This window comes from Diplotaxodon limnothrissa, linkage group LG14, assembly GCF_057381915.1.
Source record: "Diplotaxodon limnothrissa isolate DT_005_m linkage group LG14, D_limnothrissa_male_GT1.1, whole genome shotgun sequence".
NCBI lineage: Eukaryota > Metazoa > Chordata > Actinopteri > Cichliformes > Cichlidae > Diplotaxodon > Diplotaxodon limnothrissa.
Window position 1 is genome coordinate 33477507 of NC_140609.1, and position 18567 is coordinate 33496073.

The 18567-nt window shown below is 39.9% G+C and overlaps 1 protein-coding gene across 1 annotated transcript; it reads left to right on the top strand.

Moving 5' to 3' along the window:
• Window positions 1-1605: 1605 nt before the first annotated feature.
• On the top strand, window positions 1606-18385 carry urb1 (URB1 ribosome biogenesis homolog). Its single transcript, XM_085370025.1, has 39 exons — window positions 1606-1812; window positions 1933-2072; window positions 2161-2312; window positions 2402-2531; window positions 2625-2721; window positions 2794-2879; window positions 2949-3074; window positions 3189-3319; window positions 3401-3596; window positions 3679-3816; window positions 3910-4083; window positions 4163-4289; window positions 4400-4522; window positions 4620-4732; window positions 4814-4933; window positions 5300-5416; window positions 5542-5680; window positions 5769-5927; window positions 6512-6711; window positions 6798-7016; window positions 7092-7277; window positions 7376-8216; window positions 8306-8510; window positions 8600-8786; window positions 8860-8918; window positions 9004-9188; window positions 9271-9381; window positions 9464-9527; window positions 9613-9781; window positions 10802-10904; window positions 10995-11155; window positions 11254-11365; window positions 11572-11678; window positions 11911-12054; window positions 14412-14521; window positions 14653-14859; window positions 15021-15262; window positions 15826-16404; window positions 18134-18385. The coding sequence occupies exons 1-39, from the start codon at window positions 1686-1688 to the stop codon at window positions 18313-18315; spliced, it is 6768 nt and encodes a 2255-aa protein (XP_085226151.1). The 5' UTR covers window positions 1606-1685; the 3' UTR covers window positions 18316-18385.
• Window positions 18386-18567: the final 182 nt, after the last annotated feature.

Below are 18567 nucleotides of genomic sequence, written 5' to 3' on the forward strand. Positions count from 1 at the left end.
AATCATCAAAAACAGATGTGTGGTTTTGGAAATGCAGACTAGTGTTGTAAAACATATCATGTGTGATGTATAATGCTGCCTGTGTTATGAGGATGTCAGATATTCTGAGAAAGAATTGAGCTCAACCACCAGTTGAACTGCTGGATGTTCTCTTTGCAAATCAAGAAGAATAGACGCTGAACAAGAGGGGAAGGCTGCAAACCAAACACCATGTGACAAAATAGGATATTCAGACCACATAGCTCATTTTAACCTATAGCACTGGTTACTTATCACATCAAAGTCAGCTTTTAGATCTGTTTAGGCAGCGTCTGCAAAAGTTTGCTGAGAGAATAACTGAGAAAAGGCACCACTGTGGTTAAAAACCAGATACACTTTAAATAGGATACAAATCTAAGCCACAACTATGTCTGCATGGCTCAGCAAAATGTGTGTTTTCCCTAACTTATTATGCTTTAGTTAAATATAAAAAACTAGAATAAAGGCTGTTGGAAACTGTGTATCTTGCATGGGATTTGCAGCATTTGCAAAGCCGGAGAGTTCTTGGACCCCACAAGTTTAAGCAGCAGGTAGAGCTAGTCTGCATGGGGATTTGCAAACATGCATAAATGAAAAGGATGTAAAACTCATACACAGCATGAGGGCCATTCCCTCATAGGTCTCTCTACTTCTTCTTTGTAGTCCAGACTACACAAATCTTTCATTTCAACTATTTGAATTCAACCGGCCCACTTTCATGACTGGATTTTGCATGCTAGCAATGCTATGTGTTGACAACCACAAACACATGTGGATGGTGGAATGTGCGAGCACTAAACGGAGCAGAAAAAAAGGGGTTTCTATCTTTCTGCCTATCTTGAGTTTGTGTTTCTCGTGTTTCTTTCTACACCCACTGTAGTCAGAACCATCCTGGAAGGTGGTTTTTTGACCAAGTCTGAAAAATGGATGTAGTCTAAGAACTATTGCTGGTGTGATCCCAGTGCAAGATGACATCTGGGGAGGGATTAATCATTGATTGGTGACAGGCTTCATTATTGTAACATTCAATAATTCAAGCTTGAGCAAAATTCTGCAGATCGGATTAAAACTTGTAGCCTGTAAGAAAATGTGAATTACATGATTAAATAGGTGCCTGGTGGTATGAAGAGTTTTCTAGCTTTCTTAAATTCTTTAATATTTAAGCACCCCCCCCCCCCCCCCCCCCCATCTCTGTGTGTGTGTGTGTGTGTGTGTGTGTGTGTGTGTGTGAGAGAGAGAGACTTAAGGCAAAAGTGAAAGATTTGGATCAAAAGTGTTGTAGACCGGCGCCCTCTTCTTGAATATTAAAATCCTGAATATTAAAAAATACTTCTAAGAGAGTTTTCACACCTAGCCGTCAAGCTAAAGGCAGACAGTATAAAAGAATAAGCTAACTGGTTTTTTTTACATGTTTAAGGGATGTAAAATGTCGCAAATTTTATGAAATGTGCATGTGCTTTATGTAAAAGACGGAGGAGACAAAATACATTTTATTTAACTTACATGATAATGCGGAACTAAATTTCAATAGCGAACGTTTCTGGTCGGATGACAATTCCGTTGTACCGCGTTCTGTTTACAGAGCAACGTGGGTGACAACACTTACATGGCAGGATAGTGCATAAAAAAACTCACGTCAGTGGTAATTGTTGTTTGTATATAACAAAATGGGTAAAAAGCGGCGCAACGACGAGTCTGCTGAGTCAGACACTCCGCGGAAAAAAGAAACGATTCCGGAGTTCAATGGGACAGTTTTTAAAGCCATGCTGAAGGACCCGACCACAGCCATGAAGGGTGAGTGATAGTATGTACAAATCATCAGCTTGAAGTAATAATATTGTGTTATGCATTCAGTCAACTATGCATTGTTTTATCGGCATCCCGCCTTTGCTCCCCTCCTTTTTTCGTCTGCAGGACTGGAGAAGTTTATATCGACCGCTAAGAAGTTGCCACGGTCCGACCTGTACGATGTGGTTGAAGGTTATATTAAAATCTCCATGGAGTGTGCAGAGATCTTCAAATTGCTCGAAGGAGAAAAACACGTAGAGAGTGAGGTAAGCTTTAGTTTCTCAGCGGACGGCTCTGGCCCGGCTCACTCTTTCTGAGGTTTCTGAGTTAAACTCTGATCGTGTTTCTGTACAGATGATGCTGATTTTTGGGAGCCTGGAGGCGATCCTTCTAAGGACAGCCAGTGACCTCTCCCATTTCAACATGGTTGGCAATGCCATTGTGAAGAAGACCGTTTTCAGCTACATGAAACTCCTGCAGGGGTCTTTCCGTTCAGCAAACCACAGGTTGATTTGTGGATTTCAGTAGAGCACAATGACACTCAGTTTAAAACCATTCTGGCCTCAAAACCAATGTTGTTTCCCTTTGAACACAGGTTTATCCGCCAGTGTCTCGGTCTTCTGTGCGCCTTGGTCACCCAGGGTCCAGAAGCTGCCAGAGAGGTCTTAAGTCACCTTCACATTAACAAATTTCTGTCTGGATTGGCAAAGATGAAGGATAAGCAGGTGCGATGCAGTATTTGTCCACAGGGTTTATGATGTGCATCAGATTAGTCGTATTCTGTAGATAAATCTTTTCTGGATATTATAATTTTACAGGGTAGACCTGATGTCCGCCAGGCTTTTATCCAGTTTGTGCTCTCTTTCGTGGTGTCTGGTGATAACGCAACAGTCGGACAAATATTAGAAATCAAAGGTAATATTTAGATATAAATTATAATTTATGCAGTGGACTGTCTGTGAGTAACATGTTCATTTGGTGTGTTAGAACTCCTGCCAGTGATCCTGAATACAGGTCTGAAGGAGGACCGGATGTCCACAGTCAACCTGATTTTGTCCACATTGAAAACTAAAGTAAGTACTAGTCCAGGACATTTGAGATCAGATCATGGATTTAGTAATAAGATGTATTCCTTTCTGTAGGTTGTTCTAAACAAAGCCATCAGTAAAACACAGAAAGTACGTTTCTTCACACCTGCTGTGTTGGCCAGCATCGCGTCGCTGTATAAATGGAATGGGATTGCAGATGCAACCGTGGATGATGACAGAGTAGGTCGCTTGTTGTTTTGCTGTTTTGTGTCAAAAGAAACAAAGATTGTGTCAGGTCAGTTTACTTTAACATGTCCAAGTAACGTTTTTATTTAATTACATGATATTTTTAAGATGTCGGAAAACACTGAGCTTTCTGGGATGACAGTCATCCGGGAACTCGCTCACAGTTTCCTTCTTGATCTGTGTTGCTCCCGTAAGCATGGTATCAGCTTTCATGATGTCAGCTTTGGCACAGCTGGCAGGTAAGTCATTAACATTCCAATTTCACATTGTCCTTTTCTGAGAACTTCTCATGTGGATCACTGGATTTTACTTCTTTGCAGGCCTGGTAACATTGTTTTGCTCCAGTTTTTGGTGGGGCTGAAACAGGCGACTGAGGATGAACTGGTGGCAGATCTGGTGGTGAATGTGCTGAAAGCTACCCCCGATATTTTGTCCAGATACTTCAAGGAGACTCAGTATGCATATGCTCCGCGCCTCAAAACTACTTGGCAAGACAATGTGAAGCTTCTTAAAAAGGTAACTGTTGGTGGTAAAAGTGTTAAAATAATATCTTATCAGTTTTTAGATGGTAATAGTCACCTTTACATTTCTATATTAGATCTACGAGGCCCAGCCAGAGATTTCCACAGTCTTTCAAACTCAGGAGGTCATCCCTCTGCCTCGCTTGCTCTCCATGGTGATGGTGATATCTCTTCCTCCAGTCTGCAACAAGAGCTTCTTCACACAGGGCCTTATTGTAAGTGACTGAGCCTCATAAAATAAACTTATTACTGCAGTAAAGACTGAAAACTTTTTTTTTTACTTAAATGTGTCTTCTCTGATTTGACAGCTTGCCAATACAGGAGCACACCTTACAACCCTGTCGGTGGTCAATTTCATCTTGAAAAGAGCCAGTAAGAACATAGAGTATCTTTTGGATAAGTCTGTGTGGTGCAGCTCAGACCTATACACTGCTGAGATGATGGAGGATTTAGTGCAGCAGTACAGGGAGATGCTCGGCAAGGTAGGTTCAGGAAAGTGCCTTAATAAAAGCAAATGATCCACCTTTAAAGGCTCGAATCATTGTTCATGCTCTGTTCCAGATTTTGCCTGACATGACAAGCATAATTGAAAAGTGGCAGTCACTTAGCAAGAAGGAAAAAGCTGGCTCTGAAGAAAAAAAGGATAAAAGCGAAGGGGATGCTAAACTGACTAAATGCAAAGTGCCTGGTAGTAGCATTCACAGTACATGATTATTGTTTATTCCAAGTAATCCTATTTTTTTTAAAAAACCCAAAAGGATCTGAGTTGATTGTCTTGTGTGCTTTATTTTGAAACAGCTGAAGATACAGCTGAGGTCATTTTGCTGAAGGCTCTGATTCTTCAGGTCCTATGCCTTTACCAGAAAGTGGTGCCGCATCTGGTTAGCCAGTGCAAATTTGACTTCAGCAAGCTTTTAAAGGGTAATGTTTTTGGCATTATTAAGCTCCAACTTTTGCTTTTTTAAAGCTTATTTTTTCCAATAAATGGCTTTTGACACTGTTTTTTTTATCTGTCCAGGCATTGTGTCAGAGAAAGGAATAAAGGATGAAGTCCCCCCAGTTTTGCAGCACCACGTACTGCAGTTGGCCTTGGACCTTCCCGCAAGCAAATTCTCCTGGTTCCGTATGCAGGTAAGGAAGTTAAATTCTCTGATTTATTTTTATTTTTGGTTTAAAACACATCTATTCTAAATAGTTTTTCTGTGTTTACAGGGTGCTGCAGATAAAGATTCATCATCTGGAGAGAAATCTGTATTTTACCTGCTTCTCAAGATGTTTGTGAGCAGCAGCAGCAGCCACCTGAAAGCCTCCACACAGATGCTTGTTCTAAAAGTAAGGAGCATTTTGCCTTTTCCTCTGTGCTTCCAGTCTGCATTATATGAGACATACTGTATATATTTAGATATTTGAATTAGTGCTTATTTATTCAAGATTGGTCCACTTAGGCAAACAAACTGTAAGCATGTTATATTTTTATATACGAGGGCATCATTCCTGGAGGGATTATATGTATGTTAGCAGATATTTATCTTTTGTAGGGTACAGTTCAATCCTCCATTGAACTTTTTTAAGTTAATGAAATCAGAGCAGCTTAAGCTAAAGTCTTTTAAGGATTTTATTTTAAGAGGTTTATATTCGTGTGGACAAATTTCCTCCTGCAGCACTGCTAAAGCAATTGGTGTCCTGTGTTGTATTTAGGTACTAAAGGACACTGGTGTGTTCGAGCACACCTGGACTGAGCTTGAGCTCTGGCTTGAACAGCTGGCCAGACTAGAGCCAAACCAGCAAGAAACTGTTATTCAGTTCTTGGAGCGGGTAAGTCTTCCAGTTTTTATTTCTTCCTACTTTTCTACATAACCGTCATATTGGAGGTTGGAAAAAATAAAGGTTTTAATCCTTATGCCTGATAATAAACTCTTAAAATCTGTCTCTTGCTCTAGGTGTTGGTTAAACTGGTGTGCAGCTCCTATGAATACACAGATAAAGTGGCCAGCCTGGTCCAGGAAGCAGGTTATCTGCAAGCGAATCTGAGTAGCCAGGAGGGTGACACAGCCAGTGTCCCAGTTTCTCACATAGATGGTCAGCATTTAAATGTGGAATCAATGCTGAATTCTTTAGGGCTCAAGTATGTCCGTGAATGTTTATGCTTTTTACTTTTTCATCTCAGATGTCATAGACATGCTCGATATCATTATGGAGGCCAGTGATGGTGAGTTGGAGGAGTTCGGCCCAGCTGTAAGTGAAGATCTCATCATGCAAACCTTCCCCTTCAGTGCCCTGGTACCCGCTGCCCTGGAGGCCCGAAACAAGCTGCCAGCAGATAGTGGTAAATGATTTCTGCCTCACTTGTGACAAAGAGTGAAATCACAAATTTGCAAAAAAACTTTTAAAGCATGAAATTTGTTATGCAGTATAAGAAGTACAACTTTAAATATAGGGCCAGATTTACTAAACGGGACAAAATTGCATGTGAGTGCAATCACAGACACAGTCAGTTCATTTCAATATCAAGCTCGGAAAATAATACGTTTTCTCCGCATTAAATATCGCTGTAATTAGTACTAAACTGTGTGTCGCAAACTTTAGGAACTTAATTTGCTTGATTTAAATATTCTATTCCTGTATTTTGCACTTTGTGAAAGAATCTCCAACAAACACATTTGCAACAAAATCTCTGAGTTCCCATCTCTTGTAGTAATATTGGCAATCACTGCGCTCTCTTTGTAAATACATTGTGGGTTTTTGTTGTTGTTGTTTTTAATGCCAAAACCCAGTTTAGTGAATCTGGCCCATAGCCTGTAATTAATGTTTAAAAAGACATTTACCCATTCTGTTCATGGACACTTTGATTGAAAAGTAAATGTACTGTGATCTATGATGTTTGTAACCATCTGTCTTTGTGTCTCTTAGGGATGGTATATGAATACTTGGCTGCAGTGCTCTCAGATGTGCTGCACTGTCAGAGAGAGCCGCTCCCTCTCTGTCTGGCTCTGCTGCAGTACGATAAAGAGTTTGTCTCCTCTGAATGCTTTACCTCTCCTCATTCAGCCATTGTATGTTTTCATCAGTATTACTCCAAGTGGCTACCACAGCAGTGCCGTGAAGAATTGGTGGGTTTTTAGTGATACAACGAGATTGCCTAATCAGACATGGTTAGACATAGTACTTGGACTAATACTCTTGTTTATTTTGTTAGTTCCGGTCTTCTGAATGCCATGCAAAAGGATTATCAGATCAAACATCATACACTGCACTGATGAAAGCTGCCTACATCCAAGGTCCAGACACTTTGCTTAAGGATACCTTTAGGAAAAGTGCAGAAGAAGCTTTAGCTTCCCTTTCTCTGGCAGAGTTTCCAGTTGCAATCAAGCAGATATTACTCTACATCAGATCAACTGTGGAAAACTTTGGACTGGTAGGTGCGCAAAACAAGCCCCGTCCTCCTCACATTGTTGAATATGCAAACAGTGCATCATTTCCCTCTTCACAGTTCTCTAAAGACGTAGGAGCTTCCGTGTTGAGGACCTTCATGGAAATACTCGAAAAGATGGTGATCAAGCTCCAAGGCTTTCAGGAGGCAAAAAACTCTGAACTAGCTGTAGAGAAATGCCAAGAAGGACAAGACCTCTTTCTGGAACTTAACCAGTCCTCCACGGTTGAAGTTAATATTCAGCAGGTTAGAAAAATAATGCGTTTACTGTGTTTTTTCAGACTTTGCAATATTCTCCTTTTTTGGAGGGAAGGATTTTTTTTAATGAAACTCTCTCTCTTTAGATCCTTCTTTCAGCTCTTGGCTCCGTCTTCAAGCATCCATATCTGGAGCAGTGGTTTCTGGCTCTGGAGCTATCTGCCATGCCTCCTCACTCTCTAAACCCTGTCAGACTTAAGCACTTGTGTTCACTGATGACAGATAATATTCTGGTCCTCCTGAAGCTCTGTGCCCCTGTTCTTCAAGAACTAAATCATCTAGAGCTTCTGAGGAGCTACATGGGAGCTTTAGAAAGAGCTGCTCTTCAGGAATTGGTGGAGAAGGGCTCTAAACCGGCAAAGAAACACTCCAGAACTTTCCAGGGCCTCCTGTCTCTGCACAACTACATGGATTCCGGTAATTTGAGGGAAGTTGTCTCCAAGTTGCTTCTCCTCCCACACAACAGCCTCATCTCCCCCAGTAGCAGTAAGGGGGCAAATTTTGAGCTCAGCATTTACGGTCAGGCAGCTCTACAGATCCTCACAGAGTGTAAATATACGGCCTCCCAGGACCATGGCACATTTCTGACACAGGCACACCTCTTTGGTCTGGGCACCCTGCTGCTGTCCTGTTCCAAGCCTGCACTGGAGGCATTCTTGCTCCAGTTTCTATCCAGTGAGCCAAGCAGTGCAAAACTCCTCCACACAGATGTGCTGTTGCACTGTCTCCAAAGACCACTCTCAGACTCTCTGGCTATCAGCTCTCTCCTGCTGCAGAACTGCTCCACTCACCGGCTCCGGTTTGAGATGTGGTGTCTTGAACCTGAAAACATGGAGAAGCTTTCTGACCAATCGGAAGCCTTCCTTCCACTGATTAATATGTACTTACGTGTGGCAAGCAGAGAGGACCCAGCCAGACCCAAAGATGGTACGTACTGAAACAAATAATTGTTACTCTTTTATCTCGTATTGCTATATATACTAATTGAGGTATGCTTGGTTGCTGCTGTTTCATAGTGCAAAAAGACATTTTGAAAGCCTTGAAGCAAGGGTTACTCGCCAAGTTCTCCCAGTGTGTTCTGGGAAACCTGACAGAAGAGTCCGGAGCCCAGCTTACGGAAACTCTAGGCAGTTTGATAAAGCTCTCTGCAAACAGCAAGGACATCGGGGATTTGATCAACAGTCTTCTCAGTGCTCTTCAAAATGTGGACAGTTTTGAAAGGTGAAATTTATAGTCGCACTACAAAACTACAAAAAATAAATAAATGATCCTGTCAAAACTTACTTGATGAATATTCTTTGCTCTTTCAGATGGCAACTAGTAGATGTTATCAGTGACAAGCTGGCTGATTGCCCAGAAGAACAGGAAAAATGGAGGAAGTCTGTCGCCACTGCAGCTATCAAGTGTCTCATTGCCTCTTACAGTCACTCGAAAGATCAGGCTACTTCCCCATTAGAGCAGGAGCACAGCATCTTAAAAAGACTACAGCGAGTGCTAGTGGGTTTACTTCACGCATACATTTTGTAAGTTTTAAACTTTTTGCATTTCCTAACTTACTTTCTTTATACAGATATCCAAAGAAGACATCACTGCATCTGAGTGGAACAATTTTGTCAAAAATGGACTAAAGTAGGTTATCTATTTAAATCCATTTTGCTATTTAATGTTTCATAACTTTTGCTGAGTGACTGTAAAATATTCTTAAATCTTTCAGATATCGCTACAGAGATCACCACTTCCTGAACACTCTGAGCAGCCTGTTGGAAGTGATGTATTGTGGCACTGAGGTTCAAAAGGACCTGATACCTTTACCCACTCTTTACACAATGATCTCCAGCCATTCTCTGTTCCTGCCCACCATGCTGGACTCTGAAGAGGCTAACAGCTGCCAGATTAAAGGTACAATGCAATAAAGATTTTTTTTTTTAAAGATTCCAAATCACAATTTAATCACAAAAACACACATTTGTTGTCAATTTAGAAGAGTTGGTATTCCTCCTACTCTGTCTGGTGAAGAAAAGCCCGAGTGTCTGCAACATCAATCATTTTGTTGTACTTTTGGGAGCATACGGAGCTACGCTGAGTACTTCAGGTAAAACAAGAAAACCTGTTTTCTTTTTTCTTTTTTTGCGTTTTTATTGTCTTATCCTCTTATATCTTCTTCTGTTTTGCAGATCAAAAATTGTTGCTGCTTCTTCAGGAATATGAAAGAAACCAAGTCAGCCTGCTGAAGTTCCAGTAGGTTGAATTCATCTTTTTATGTTCTAAATGCTAGAAGTGTGCTTGTTTAATACAAAAACTCAGTGTGAGTTTTCAACTGCAGGTCATTGTTGTGGGGCCCAACAGCAGTGGAGCACCACAAGACCAGTAAAAGCCTGGGAGCTTCTCTGTGGAAGCAGACCAGCTCAGATGACCTGTTGGCTCTCCTCAAACCTGACAAGATGTTGCAAACTATTGCACACTTTCCACAGCAGCGCAAAATCATCCCGCAGGTTAATGTTTAACATCATATTTACTTTTCAGATTTACACCGATCAGGCATAATATTATGACCACTGACTGATGAAGTGAATAAAACTTATTATGTTTTTATCATGCCGTATGTTAGTGGGTGGGATCAATGAGGGAATAAGTGAACGTTTTGTCCTTAGAGTTGATTTGGTGGAAAGAGGAAAAATTGGCAGTTGAGGATTTTAGCAAGGGCCAAATTCTGATCCCTGGTCCCTGTTCTCCGTTCCAGCAGATAAACGTCTATAGGTCAAACTCCTGAAAAAGTTCATGCTGGTTCTGATAGAAAGGTATCAGAATGCCCAGTTTATCATAGATTGGTGTGTATTGGGCTGCACAGCTGCAGACCAGTCAAAGTGCCCACGTTGACCCTGCATGCTGTCGGGGGCACCAACAATGGGCACATGAGCATCACAACTGGACCTCGGATGGCTAGCTGCATCACTTACCTGGGGAACACCTAGCACCAGGATGCCTTATGGGGAAAAAAGCAAGCCACCGGAGGCAGCCTGATGCTTTGGGAAATCTGTAGCTGGGAAACCCTGGGTCCTGCCATCCATTTAGATGTTATTTTGGCACGTAGCACCTACCTAAGTATTGTTCCAGACCATGTACAGTTTTTCATGGAAAAAGGCCTCTTTCAGCAAGATAATGCACCACAAATGCTTTGGTTCAGGAGTAGTTTGAGGAGCACAACAACAAGATTGAAACTTGACTTGTCCTCTGAATTCTCCAGATCTCAATCCAGTCAAGCATCTGTAAGATGTGCTGGGCAAACTAGTCTGATTCATGGGGCCCCGCCTTGCAACTTACAGGGCTTAAATGATCTGTTGCTAACATGGACTCCACCAGATTCTTCAGGGGTCTGGTGGAGTCCATGCCCAGACGGGTCAGGGCTGCGCTGGCAGCAAAAGATAAGGTTATGCCTGATCAGCGTCAATTAGTGGTAAATGACACACTGCATTATATGTTTGTGTAATGTACATGTTCTTACCCTCTCTCAGGAAAGCACGGAGCCACTCTACAATAATAATAAAGTGAAAGACCTTGGGAATTTGTATGATCCGTGTTTTCTGTTGCCTCTGTTCAGCGCCATATTGCGGCCAGGTATCATATTTCACTGGTTGTCGTCACTCAGTATAATTAGTTTTAATTATCACTTCTTATATCTGTTGCGTATTTCCTCCTCTTTGACAGAATGTGTTATTGACTGCCTGAAGTTTGTATCCAGCCACGCTCTTGGAGTAACTGTAATGGCTCTGAGTAGCTATGATCCAAAGGTGAGGGCGGCAGCGTACCACGTGCTTAGCTGCTTCTACCAACATCTGGAGGGTGCTCAGTTCAGAGAAAAGAGACAGGTAAATATTAGAGACATCTTATGTGTGTGTGTGTGTGTGTGTGTGTGTGTAAATGTTGTGTGTTTGGAAACACTGACGGGCTTGTTTTTGTCTCACAGCTGCTCTACTTGATGGACATGGTAAAAAATGGAATTCAGCAACAGAATCAAAGACTCCCATTTGTCATGACCACTTACATCACCAAAGTGGCTCAGCAGATGCTCAAACCTGGTGTGTAACCCTGAAAACTTGAATATCTTTCTGCTGACATAACTCTTATTATTTACTAAGAGATGCTTTTTAGGTTGAAAGTAGGTTTTAGGCTAATCTATCCTGAATAAGAATCACAGTCATGGTTTGCACTTGTTTTTCTATCTACCGTTTCCTGTAATAACAAAAGAATCCTTGACCTTCACATGTTTGTTCGCTTTTCCCAGAGGACCACATGTACGTGGTGCTGAACAGATTTCTGCTATCCCACCAGAGTTTGGACTTCAGAAGAGTCCCTGAGTTTTTTAAGCTTTTCTACAGCTTTGACTTGGAGGTAAAGAAACTGGTGAAAACACTGTTTTTGTATTCTGGTGCCGTCTGGTGTTAAACATGATTGGTGACGCTTCCTTGAACTTAAATGACTATCCAAATAAACTCCTCTTGGATGAGCAACCTTTATCGGTTTGTTTGCTTAGCTCAGGCCTTTTTTTAGACTGTTATCCGTTTTTGTGAAGGGTTGAAAGACGTGGGAGTCGTGACTGTTTGTGTTTTCTTTCTTTCTGCAGCACAAGGTGGAACGTGAGTGGATTCTAAGCGTGCTGGAGCAAGGGATGAAAGATGGACACTGCTATGACCTGTGCAACCAGCAAGGCATCTTTCAGATCCTTTTAGGCTTCAGCAGCAGCCCTCTGTGTGATGAACACTTCCAGGTACACGCTTGTCTGTCTGTAGTTGTCACCATTTTTTCTAGTTGAGTTTTGAAGAAACCTTCAAGTTCAAGTTCAAGGTTCTTTATTTGTCACATGCATAGTTATACAAGTATAACACACAGTGAAATGTAGCCTGACACGCTCCTCGACATGTGCAAAAATTGGGGGGGGGGGGGGGGGGTGTAGAGGAAGAACATTATATATATATATATATATATATATATATATATATATATATATATATATATATATATATATATATATATATATATATATATATATATATATATATATATATATATATAATATACACACACAGACATATAGTATATACACTGGGTGAATGTGCAGTAGTAGCAGCAAGCAGGTTCATTTTAGATCAAGACAATATGTCCTAAAAAAGTTAACTCTAAAGGAAGATTGAGCCTTTCAAACTTTTGTATTACTATTGGGTGATATATTGACATTTTCAGACCAACCAGGGCCTTTATGGTTTGTTTTGTCTCACTAATCTCTCTCCTGACAGCATTTTTGTATCTGTGACTGTTCAAGGTTTGGCATGACAGCGAGCTTGTCTTTCTTGCTGATTTATGTGAATATGCTCTCACTGATATAGTTTCCTCCAAGGGCTTAGATTTGTGTCAAAATATTTACCATGCTATCAATTTCTTTCTAAGCAAGACTTGATGTCTGTGTTCTTAAATTCAACCCCTACAGCAACCAGTTTCACACGTGTATAATATGATTCTACGTAGAATAAGATTAGGATTTGCTGGTTAATTGGTTCTTGGTTGAAAACCATTTCAGACGACTCATGGTACACTCAAATGTTTCCACATTACCACGTCGTTCAAACAGTAATTTATCCATCTGTTTGCCCACTATGTTCTAGATGTCAAACATATTCCTGTGTCTTTAGGACATGTGCTTTCTCCTTGAATCTATTTCATAGTTACTTCTGTAATAGAAGGTTTATGGATGTACTAAAGTAGGACATGTACAGGGTTGGTGTGATAGAGGAGGATGCTAAGAATATGGTGAGATCGGGGGCAAATGAGCTGCTGTGATTTCAGTCATTTCTAGCAAACTTAAAATCTGACCCCTTTGCTGCCAGCTTTGGGGGAGTTCACTATTCAGGTGGATCTCTGGGGCCAACTTAATGCAGTTGCTTTTGCCTCTCTGCACACCCAGGAACTTATTTTGTGTGATGAGAAGGAAAGAAAACATCATGCTGTACCCGGTGGATTCAGGAAACTGTTGTTTTTGGGGCTCGAAAAGATTAGAAAATTAGTTTGCATGCAGAACAAAAGTTATTATAGTTAACTACAGCTAAACATAAAATGTAAAACTGGAAATGAAAACAAATTATAGTTTACTAAAGTAAAAATAAAAACAGATTGTTTAAAAAACAAAAACTACTGAAATAATCTTTTTGAACTTGAAATGTTTGAAACTAAAATAAAAATATAGAAGAAATATCCTTAGTTTTAGTATTAATGTTAGTTTGGCACAATTTGTTATTTACTTAATATAATTAAGTTGTCTCATGAGCCCTCGATCAATTTTTGTGACTATGGATGTGAAAAAGTTGTTTTTATTGTAATAGCCATACTAAATGCTACCGTTAGCATATAACTGCTGTGATATTAATAAAGAAAAGGACTTAAACTAACGCTGAAACTGATACAATTGATAAAAATTAAAGTAAAACTAAACATTTTCAAATAATAAAAATACTAGCGGTTACCAGTGCTGCCCCTCAGCCTCCTAGTAGATGCACCTATTGTATGAATATGAAAATCCTAGGTGACTTTCTTCTTGAGTTAACGCATTCACAGAATTTTCAGAAAACTTGACCTCTGAATTTGAGGTCGAGGTCACTGAGATTTGAACTCATACTTCACCTCGTTCTCAAGTTATCGCATTCACACTTATTCGTCCCGGGTGAGGTGACGACAATACCCCATCAGCATTTGACGTCTGAGGACTGAAAACTAACCTGAAACAAGCAAACCCACTCTGGAAACCTATTGAAGCTAAAATGAATTTAAAAAAAATTTAAAACAAGATAAAAACTCACTAGAAAATAGAAAAACTATAACAACTCTGTGCAGAATGGACTACACATTACTCAGCTATTACTGCGTATAATGAAAAACACCAATAATAAGATAGTTATTCATTACACTAGTAGGTTATAGAGCCAAATCCTTCACATAATGAAGAAAGAGATCAGAAAGTACCACCGTAAAGTTCTGAAAACGAACACATTTTTGAGGATAAGGTGCGTGATTCTCTGAAATGTACACAAACAGGAAAAATAAGAATATCACGTACATGTATTTCTCACTTTTTAGGCACAGATCATCAGGGTGTTGTGTCAGGCTGCTCGTGTGACCAAAGCGGCGCATAACCTCACCAAGACCTCTGGGCTCCTAACCTGGATAATGCAAATAGTTGAAAAAAGGTGAGCCTTAAATTAAGGTTTGCTGTTAAATTTTGGTTCTTTATTTTGATATTTAAATTTTTATTTTGATATTTTAATGATGATTTTCATCAGTTACATATTTGTTACATATGTCTGTTTTTAATTGACAGGAATCTGGATTGGCAGCTGCTGTGCGCCATCATCGATCTGTTTCATGTGCTGTGGTTTACGGCCCTCGGGCAGAAGGAGAAGCAGGTGGATGAAGCAAAGACCTCCTTATCTGCTGAGGAGAAACCTCAGAGCTTTGTGAAATGTCTTCCTCCGCCACTCATCAGTGAATTCTTATGTGTGGCGTCAACTATCACGAGACATCTCGGGTAACGTGTCTCATCCATCATTCAGGGCTGTTAGAAAGTCCACACCTCGGGCACTTTACCCAAAACTTTTATTCACACGTGCAGTGATGAAACCTAAGATGTCCAGTAAATGTTAACTGTCTTTTGATGAAAGATGTCATTGTTTCATCTCCTTCTGACAGGTTGGGTTTGAAGGCTGCTCAGCTCAGCTTGTTTCTACAGACTCTTTGCTCTGTGCTGAAGCATCGTGCGACTGCTCTCCATGTAAGCAAACAGGCAGACCGGCTCACGCTCCAGCCACAGCCTCTGTCCTGCACCGAAGCCCTCGCTCTGCTTCACTGCTGGGCCTCCTCGTCCCACAATACAGAACTTCTTACCCAAATACAAGCCTTGTCAGAAAAGCACAAAGTGAAGGAGGTGATGGGTGAGTGCTTTTAACAAATTCTAACATACAGAGAATCTTGTACAGTTGCCACGGTAGTCTTTGATGGACACCCTCCAAGCCCATAATGGAAAAGGAGATACTGATCATTTTTCAACCCTAAACAAGCCTTATTTAAACAGCTAATTAAAAAAACTACCAGTTGAAACTTAACAGCATGAACATGATAAACATATATGAGGTGTTTGAATGAAACTAACTGGTATAAAAATGTGGTATGACCCACTTTGTACCCATGTTTGCAGTTGTGATTAAGATACTTTGTAATATCTTTACTTTGTGTAGCTTTGATAACTACTTGCTATCTCTAAATAGTAGATACTTCATATTTGATATTTATATGGTTTTATGAATGTGCCTGATTTGCAGCCAAACTCAGAAACTTGGCCTTAGAGTTAAAAGTAAATGCAAAGGAACGGCTGACGAAAGAACAGCAATAAAAATCAGGCTTAACAAGTGTCATGTTTATAAAGAAGTGGAAAATTTAGAGTTTTGTTATTTTGCATTGTCACATTGTATATCGTTTTGTCCATATTCCTCTTTAGGGATGAGAAAGGATAAGGCCCGAGTTAAGAGCTCCCTTTCCCACGTCTATGTGCGAAAAGAAAAGTTGGCAGAAGACACAGAGACCGAAAATGAAGATAAGAGTCTTCTGACAGAGTGTAAACTTTACCTCACCAATATCTTTGTTCACTGGGAGCCTGCTTTCCAACTCTGTGAACCCCAGCCAGCTCTGCCAACAGACAAGCTGGATCCCAGCTGGCTGGCCAGGATTACTGCGCACCTGGTTACAAAGTGGTCCCTGAGGTGCTTGGTGGAGGACGCGTATGATGAAAACAGGGCAAAAGAATTCTTGCTCTGGCTTGAAAAGGCTGTGATCAAACACACAAAAATTGTGGATGTTGTACTGCTTGATCTTGGCTTGAAAGCGGACCTCCTTCGGCTCTACCATCAGGCCTTTGAAGCTCACTGTCACTCCAGCATTTCAGCAAGAGCAGAAACCTTACAGCTTTTCACCAAGATTATGATCTCCTTGCTAGAGATCCAAGGCAACCTTCCAGAGCTGCATCAGGCAGTTGTCTCTGCTTGCATCCCAGAGGCCACACATGATCAGACTAGACTTGGTAAGAGCCTGCTACTTTTTCCAAACCCTCATTCTGAAATTGTAACTGATGAGTTATCTCAGTTAAACAAGTGGGATGTAGTGTTAACATATATAGTATGAAAGGATTTAAAATTGAGATTATTGTCCCGGTCCCTAGATGTCACAATGCTGCTGCTGCTGCTGCAGGAAAGTTACATTAACAAACATAATTACTTACAAAAGATGGAAGCCCTGGCAAAAGCATACTGCTTTTACACTTTTGGTAATTACCAGAATCGTTTATTTTGTCATTTTTAATCTGCCAGTATGCAAAATATCTTTAACTGAAATGATATTTTTAGGACTTAAATACAATTATTGTTATTAGCCATGGCTTTTCAAAATTACTGGTTTATAAAAGGGAAGGAACAATAGTAAAGCACATTTTTATATTTTTATTAAGATGATAAATTAGAGTTGCTTACTTGCATTCCAGAAGAGAAAAAATAGTTTTACTGGTTAAATGATTAATTTCTGACTCCTCAGAGAAGCTCAAATGTGGGAATAAAAATGTTTGAAATTCCTCACTTGTCCTCGAAACGGTGAAATGTTGAGAACTCGCTGAAAAGGAAAAGGAAAAAGTTTGCACTTCGTGGTGCTGCATGGTCTTTGAGACAAACAGGGAAATACAGAAATTATTGTCACAGTGAGGTCGAGCATGCCCTGAAGTCAACTGCTGAACTGGTATTCACGAAAAGGCCCAGAGGAAGAAAATGAAGCAGAAAATGAAAACTTACAGAAGTGGATGTGAATCAACTTAAGATTTTAAGTACTAGAGACAGAAGGAAACCAGTGTTGATCTTCAAGTAGAGATAAATGCTTCTAGATCAGTCTGAGAAGGTCTCCACAATTACCTCCACAATTTATTCAGACAACTGAATAAAGAAGACTTAAAAGGAAGAGAAGCTGCTGGTATAAAGACATTATTGGGGCCTGTAAACATCCAGAAACATCTCGGATTTGCCAAAGAACACAGATGGTAGACTGTAGATAACTGGAAAGAGGTACTTTGGAGAGACGAATCTAAGTTTAAACTCTTGCACAGAAACTGTTTGGCTCATATACCAACAGGACAATGACCCCAAGCATACTTGAAAGCTGTGCAGAAACTATTTGACTAAGAAAAAGGAATTTAGACTGATGGTCTGATCATGTCAAAGTCCAGACTTGAATCCTTCAGAGATAGTTTGCACAAACAAAGAGAACAGCTGGAAACTATTAATTTAGTAACAAAAGAGATTGCAATGCCAGCAAGAATGACAACTCCTGTTAGGATCAAAGGATTTTGCCTAATAAATGGCATAATATTTAGTTTTAAACACGTTTTAGAGATTTCTTAAATATTCTTTTCTTTTTTTTGACAGGTGGTCTAAGAAATGGTTGAATATTCTATATTTGGTGTTTTTTAACAAAATGAAGTTATGAATTCAACTGTATATTCTCTACATTGATTAGATACTCTGTATTTGCCACATTTGTCAAAGCATGAACTAAAAAAAGAAAGCCTACAGTAATAATATATATTGTCAAACATATTTTAATCGTGATGTAGAATCCATCGTACGTAAAAATATACATTTAAATATAGAAGAAAATAGTAAATACATGTTTACATTTTCTTTTTCAGTATCTTTAAAGTCCCAAAGTGACAATAAGTTTTAATAGGTTGTTTTGTAAATGAGTTTGATGTCTTGTTTTCTTGTTTCCAGAAGCAGGGTTGTCTCTGCTGTCACTGTACATCCATGAGGTGTGGAGTGGAGCCACATCGGCTGATCTCTTCCTGTCTCATGTCAGTTTGGTGACCGGAGCCAAGTGCAAGAAAGTGAAATCATCCCAAAAGAAAGTAGACATAAGAGCCATCTGTAATGACATCATCACCATGAAGAGTTGAATATATAAATTATATGTGAACACTTAATGTGTTCTTTAAAATAGACCAAATGAGACGTCACATACTTCTGTTCAGCTGCATTTATTTCCTGTAAATAGACTTAAAATATTTTGTAAACTTTTGTAAAACCGTCTTGTCATAAAATGTTGATTTACAAATCTGTTGTCAATTTGAACGTTATTTTAAACTCATTAACCGCAAGTGTGTGTGTGTGTGTGTGTGTGTCTTCAATCACCGTTTTTTATTTTGAAA